This window comes from Oryx dammah, unplaced genomic scaffold, assembly GCF_014754425.2.
Source record: "Oryx dammah isolate SB20612 unplaced genomic scaffold, SCBI_Odam_1.1 HiC_scaffold_26, whole genome shotgun sequence".
Classification (NCBI taxonomy): Eukaryota; Metazoa; Chordata; class Mammalia; order Artiodactyla; family Bovidae; genus Oryx; species Oryx dammah.
The window spans coordinates 367,249-374,078 of NW_024070210.1; the positions used below are offsets into that span (position 1 = coordinate 367,249).

At 46.9% G+C, this 6,830-nt stretch overlaps 1 protein-coding gene and 1 long non-coding RNA gene across 2 annotated transcripts in view; both read left to right on the forward strand.

The window, feature by feature from the left end:
- Window positions 1–358, forward strand: part of LOC120853591 (putative hydro-lyase KRH_21160) — a 5,296-nt gene extending 4,938 nt beyond the window's left edge. The window contains exon 4 of the mRNA XM_040227548.1: window positions 167–358. Coding sequence (XP_040083482.1) covers window positions 167–358 — 192 coding nt within the window. The remainder of the gene's footprint in view (window positions 1–166) is intronic.
- Window positions 359–446: 88 nt separating this feature from the next.
- Window positions 447–6,830, forward strand: part of LOC120853535 — a 9,324-nt gene continuing 2,940 nt past the window's right edge. The window contains exon 1 of the long non-coding RNA XR_005718799.1: window positions 447–1,817. This is a non-coding gene — a long non-coding RNA (uncharacterized LOC120853535). The remainder of the gene's footprint in view (window positions 1,818–6,830) is intronic.

Sequence of the window (6,830 nt, forward strand, 5' to 3'; positions counted from 1 at the left end):
CCCCGCCCCCCGCGGCCCGGGCCGCTCGGACGGCGGGGCTCCTGCTGCCGCGGGCCCGGCTGGGCGCGCCCCCGGGGGCGGCGGGAACCGAGCGTGCCGACGGGAGGCGCGCGCACCGCGCGCAGCTCCGCCGGGAAGCGCGTCCTGCGAACGCTTCGTTTCCTAGGGCCGCGCCCGGCGCCCGGCCTGCGGCGGGGAGCAGGGCAGGCCCCTCGAGAGCCCGCGGTCCGCTGAGGAAGAGCGACGGGAGGCGGCGTGGAGGCGCGCGGCGAGCAGACGACGGGCGTCGGAGGAGCGCCGGGGAGGCGCGGGGCGGGAGGCCGGGAAGGGCTCAGAGACGCGGCAAGAGGCGACGTGACGGAGCGCGACGGGAAGGCCAGAGACGCGGCCGCGTTGCGCGCTTGGGGAGGAGGTTCTGGGAGTTGCCGGGAAGATGGTGGGGAGTTGAGCCGAGAGGCGGGCAGAGACCCTTGCGAGTCCGCTCGGTGCTGTTTCAGAGCGCGGAGCAGGTGGGTTGTCTTCTGAAAGCCTCATCGTCTACAGAGCGTGTCTGTCCGAGCTCAGAATTCATTTGGACCCTAAATCTTCCTGGTACCAGAGTGCTCCGAATGCGACGTTTATTGAGAGCGGTCGGATACAGCGTGCAGAACTGGTAATACTTCACCACGTACCAGAGTCCTGAGAAACGAATGGAAAATCAACAAACAGTTGCTGATTATCTAGTGTGCACATGGAAAGCAATAGAGTATAAGCAGTTACCCCAATTGATTAATAAAATATCTATCACACCAAGTTAAAATTGGAAACATTTCTGAAACAATTCAAGTAGTAATTATTTCAAATCTTCGCTCTTAAAACTTAAATATTGATACGATATGCTAGTTACAAAGCCTTGTGTCTGCATTTTGATTCTCCCAACAGAGATACGCAGGTGATATTAGTCCCTCCACTCTCTAGTTGAAAACACTGAAATTTTTTTTAAAGCAAGGAAAAGAAAGGGAAAAACAGACACCATATCCAAAGACCATTTCAGGCAGCTAATAAGAAATGTCGTGAGCATTCAAGCCCTCCTCCTCATACCACATCCTGCTGTGTTCTATGGCAGTGTTACTAGTTTAGATGTTAAGGTTAGAAAGGTTGATGGTAGTAAACCTAAAAACTTTTGCAGTTTATTTAACAAGTCTTATAATTTATTTGTTAGCTTATGTTAACATTTCAGCATCATTTACGTACAGTGGTCTCTTTCTACTAGCCCTTTTTCTGGAATATCTAAAGATCCAATGAGATTTGTGGTGTTTTCCTTTCTCCTTAAGTGGTGCTTGTCAATGTCATTGAGCTTCAGTACCAATACTATTGAAGATTTTAGAATAAAAGTTTAAAATTTTGCACTTTTAAAAAATGTGAAGTATATTTAGATGCAAAGCATTAGCCACAGGGGAAAAAACGGACAAAGCCAGTGGTATGTAAAGTGCTTAAACTCTTCAAAAACATGTTATGTGAAAGCGTGAATAAGCTGCCATTTCACTAAGCCGTGTAATGCAAGTATCTTGAATCTTCAGAGTCAGTAGACCCCTTCTTCTAGAGTATATGGAATATATATTCGCCTTTTAAAAATGTATTTGTTTGGCTGGATTGCATCTCAGTTGCAGCGCATGGAACCTTTGCTGCATCACGCAGGATCTTTCGTTGCTGCGCCAGACTCTGGCCTGTGCTGCGGCACGCAGGCTCAGTAGTTGAGGCGCTCGGGCTTAGTTGATCGATGTGCGTGCAGGATCTTTGTTCCTTGACCAGGAATTGAACCCATGTCCCCTGCATCGGTAAGTGGATTCTTAACCACCAAGGAAGTCTTGAATTATACATTTTAAGCTCCCTTAAGTGTGAGTGTATAACAGTAAATTTTATGGTTTTTACTACAAGGAGCTAAAAACTTATGTCCACACAAATACCTGCTCACAAATGTTTATAGTAGCTTTATTCATACTTGCCAAACTTGGGGCAACCAAGATGTCCTTCAGTAGGTAAATGTATAAAAAAACTGTGGTACGTTCATGACGTGGAATCGAGCCGTGAAAAGATGTGTGCTTAGTCGTCAGTCTTGTCTGACTCTGTGACAGTGTGCGCTGTAGCCCACCAGGCTCCTCTGGCCATGAGGAGTCTCCAGGCTGGAGCAATGGAGTGGTTTGCATGCCCTCCTCCAGGCTACCTTCCCAACCCAGCGATCAAACCCAGGTGTACTGCAATGTAGGTGAATTCTTACCGTCTGAGCCACCAAGGAATCCCTGAAAAGGTTTCAGTTCAGTTCAGTCACTCAGTCGTGTCCGACTCTCTGCGACCCCATGAACCACAGCATGCCAGGCCCCCCTGTCCATCATCAACTCCCAGAGTTTACCCAAACGCATGTCCATTGAGTCAGTGATGCCATCCAGCTATCTCATCACCCTCTGTTGTCCCCTTCTCCTGCCTTCAATCTTTCCCAGCATCACAGTCTTTTCAAATGAGTCAGCTCTTCACATCAGGTGGCCAAAGTATTGGAGTTTCAGCTTCAGCATCTGTCCTTCCAGTGAACACCCAGGACTGATCTCCTTTAGGCTGGACTGGTTGGATCTCCTTGCAGTCCAAGGGACTCTCAAGAGTCTTTTCCAACACCACAGTTCAAAAGCATCAATCCTTCGGCGCTCAGCTTTATGGTCCAACTCTCACATCCATATATGACTACTGGAAAAACCATAGCCTTGACTAGACGGACCTTTGTTGGCAAGGTAATGTCTCTGCTTTTCAATATGCTGTTTAGGTTGGTCATGACTTTCCTTCCAAGGAGTAAGCATTTTTTAATTTCATGGCTGCAGTCACCATCTGCAGTGATTTTGGAGCCCAGAAAAATAAAGTCAGTCACTTCCCATCTATTTGCCATGAAATGATGGGACCGGATGCCATGATCTTTGTTTTCTGAATGTTGAGCTTTAAGCCAACTTTTTCACTCTCCTCTTTTACTTTCATCAAGAGGCTTTTTAGTTCCTCTTCACTTTCTGCTATAAGGATGGTGTCATCTGCATATCTGAGGTTATTGATATTTCTCCCAGCAATCTTAATTCCAGCTTGTGCTTCTTCCAGCCCAGCGTTTCTCATGATGGACTCTGCATAGAAGTTAAATAAGCAGGGTGACAATATACAGCCTTGACGTACTCCTTTTCCTATTTGGAACCAGCCTGTTGTTCCATGTCCAATTCTAACTGTTGCTTCCTGACCTGCATACAGATTTCTCAAGAGGCAGGTCAGGTGGTCTGGTATTCCCATCTCTTTCAGAATTTTCCACAGTTTATTGTGATCCACACAGTCAAAGGCTTTGGTGTAGTCAATAAAACAGAAATAGATGTTTTTCTGGAACTTTCTTGCTTTTTTGATGATCCAGTGGATGTACCTGAAGAGGTTTGGGGGAATCTTAATGCATATTACTAAGTTAAACCAATCTGAAAAGGCTATATATACTGTATGATTCCAATTATATGACATTATGGAAAACTCAAAACTTTGGAGAGTAAAAAAGATACGTGATTTCCAGGAGTTTAGGGGTAAGGGAGGAGGAATAAGTGCAACATAGGGATTTTTACAGCTGTGAATTTATTCTATATGATACTATAGTTGTGATTACATATCATTATGTGAAAGTGAAGTTGCTCAGTCATGTCGGACTCTTTGTGACCCCATGGGCTGTAGCCTACCAGGCTTCTCAGTCCATGGGATTTTCAGGCAAGAGTACTGGAGTGGGGTGCCATTTCCTTCTCCAGGGGATCTTCCTGACCCCGGGATTGAACCCGGATCTCCCACACTGTGGGCAGATGCTTTACCCTCTGAGCCACCAGGGAAGTCCACACATCGTTATACGTTTGTCCACACTCAGAATTTACAACACAAAGTGCGAATCCTAAGATAAGCTGAGGACTTTAGGTAATAATTGGGTGTCAGTGTTGGGTTAGCAATCGAGACAGTTCTACACGGTGCAGGATGTTGAGGGTGAGGAAAACTGTGTGTGTGTGTGTGTGTGTCTGTGTGTGTGTGTGTCTGTGTGTGTGTCTGTGTGTGTGTGTGTGTGTCTGTGTGTGTCTGTGTCTGTGTGTGTGTGTGTCCGAGTAGGGTGTATTGGGTCTCTGCTATGTTCTATTCAACTTTGCTATCGACCTGAAAGTTCCCTAAAAAGTAAAGTCTATTCTAAGTATGCTTGGGCATGAATACATAGATATACTCATTCAGCTGAAAGTTTTATAAACTCTGAATACCAATCAGATATTTCCAGTAACAATTTAGTGTCCAAATTGAGATGTACTGTAAGTATAAAATAGACATAGATGTCAGATTTAGTACAAAAGAATATAAAACATCTCAGCATTCTCTATTGATTACATGTTGAAATGGTAATATTTTTGACATATTGGTTAAATATCAGAACTTCACTTTTTTTTTTTTTTTTTTGGACAGCTCCACACAGCTTGTGGGATCTTAGTTTCCTTACCAGGGATTGAACCTGGGCCTTTGGCAGTGAAGGCATGGAGTCCTAACCACTGCCAGGGAATTCCCTCACCTATTTTTGAAGGAGGCTCCTAGAAAATTTTTAAGTTACCTAGGTAGCTTGCATCCTATTTCTATTAAGCAGTGTTGCACAGCATATTCACATGGCTTGTTCTCACACCACATCTTCAGGAAGGCCCTCCCTGGTTAGCCTGTTTGAAATAGCACTCTTCCACCATCATTCATTTGTTCAGATCTAATTTTTCTCATAGCATTTATCCCTGAGTATAGAAAATAATCGTCGCTCCCTCTGCCGCGCAAGTTCCATGAAGGCAGCAGCTGTCACTGGTGTATCCCCAGTGCTCAGAACAGTTCTCTACTCCGGAAGGAATTGAAAGAGTGATCCGTGTTCTTTCATGATGGATTCTTTAGGCTTATGTGTTAGGGAGTGGGGTGGACAGCACCTTGAGGACTTAATAAATATTTGAAGAATGAATTCCAAATTCACATTTCAGGGTCTCAGCATTTCAGCCCTCCATTTCCAAATACAGAAAACTACATTTGTATGTCTTCAAGTTCATTCTGCTGCCACCTCCAATCTGCTGTTTAACCCATCCAGTGGATTTTTCATTTCAGTTATTGCACTTTGCAATTCTGGAATTCTCATTAGGTGTTTATTTAAACTCACTTTTAATTTGAGGATAATTGCTTTACATTACTGTGTTGGTTTCACCATGAATCAGCCGTAGGTACGTCATGTTGCGTCCTTGACCTCCCTCCCACCTGCCCAGCCCATCCCAGCCTTCTAGCTTGTCACGGAGTACCAGACTGGACGCCCTGTGTCATAGAGCAAATCCCCACTGGCGCCCTAATATCACACGGTGATGTGTATGTTTCCATGGTGCTCACTGCGTTCATCCCAGCCTCCCCTTCTTGCCCCGTGTCCACAGTCTGGTCTCTGTGTCTGCCGTCTCCAACGCTGCCCTGCAGATAGGTTCATCAGTACCATCTTTCTAGATTCCATATATATGCGTTAATATACAGTAGTTTTTCCCTGACTTCACTCTGTGTAATAGGCCCTATCATTAGGTTTCTATAACTTTTGTTTCTGTGCTAAGACTCTCTGTTCACTCATATTTTCATTTAATCTCTGAACATAGTTTTAACACCTGCATTATCAAATAACAACAGTAAAAGAGGCCATCTCAGTTTTTCTAACTGTGGATCACAATTTCGTCTTTGTATATCCAGTAATTTTTTAAATTGAATACTGAGTACTGTGTATCTCTTGCAGAGATTCTGAACTCTGTGATCTCCTAAGGGTGGGGGATTCTTACTCCAGCCAGTACTTCAGCTCCTGGATGGTCATCCTGAACTGGTGTAGGCTTGGCTTTATGCTTCTTTAGTTCATATCTGTGGAAAGCAAGGCGTTCCACAAGTTCTAACTTGGCAGGACTCAAATCTCCACACCCTGACTCCCCTGCAGCCGCGTAGAGCATGTTAGGGCGTCTACAGTGGGCCTTTCTCCGGGGTATGGTCTCCGTACTCGTCCAGTGCAGTCTTTCTGGTGTTTTAGCTGGATACACTTGTTAAGGAGAGTTCCTCCTTCAGAGGCCCCGACACCCAGCGTCCCTCAGCACTGTTTTTCTGCCAGCACTGCTCGACCTGGGTATCTCTGTTCCATTCTCATCTCTGTCGCAACTGCTGTTCGGTTCAGTATCCGGTGGTCTTGCTGTGGTTGTATACCCTGTCCTCAGGCATGGACTTCCGGGGACCCCCTTATGGATTTCTGAGGCCACCTCTCTAAACAGCGTCCTTCTCTGACGCCGCACCCCACAGATTCCAGCGTCTCAGCCGCTCCCCACGTGATCCTCTCGGCTTGCACTCCAGCCTCTTTACACCTCGGAGAGCAGGGTGACGGGCTCAACTGCTCGTTTCTCCTGAGAAGTTTGTTTTGTGCTACCTGAAAACAGTTGCTTAATGTATCAATATCTTGTCCAATTCTATAGCTGCTACTAGTCCAGGAGGGCTGGGCAAGTTACAGATCAGAGCCCGAAGCAGAAGCCGGCCTTCCCTCAGAGGTTCTGACGGGGACCCAGGGAAGCAGGGGCAGAACGACGAGCCCGAGCTGCCGGGAGTCTCGGTTGGAGCTGCGGGGTGGGGAGCCGGCCGGGGAGGAGGACGAGCAAGTGGAGGCGGCGGCGGCGGCGTCGAGGGCGGGGAGGCAGAGCTGCCAGCGGCCAAGGCCCCCGCGCCGGCTGTGCTCGGCCCAGGAGGGACTTGGCCTGCGTGCGTCTGCTTACGTGGACCATTGGCCTGCGTGCGTC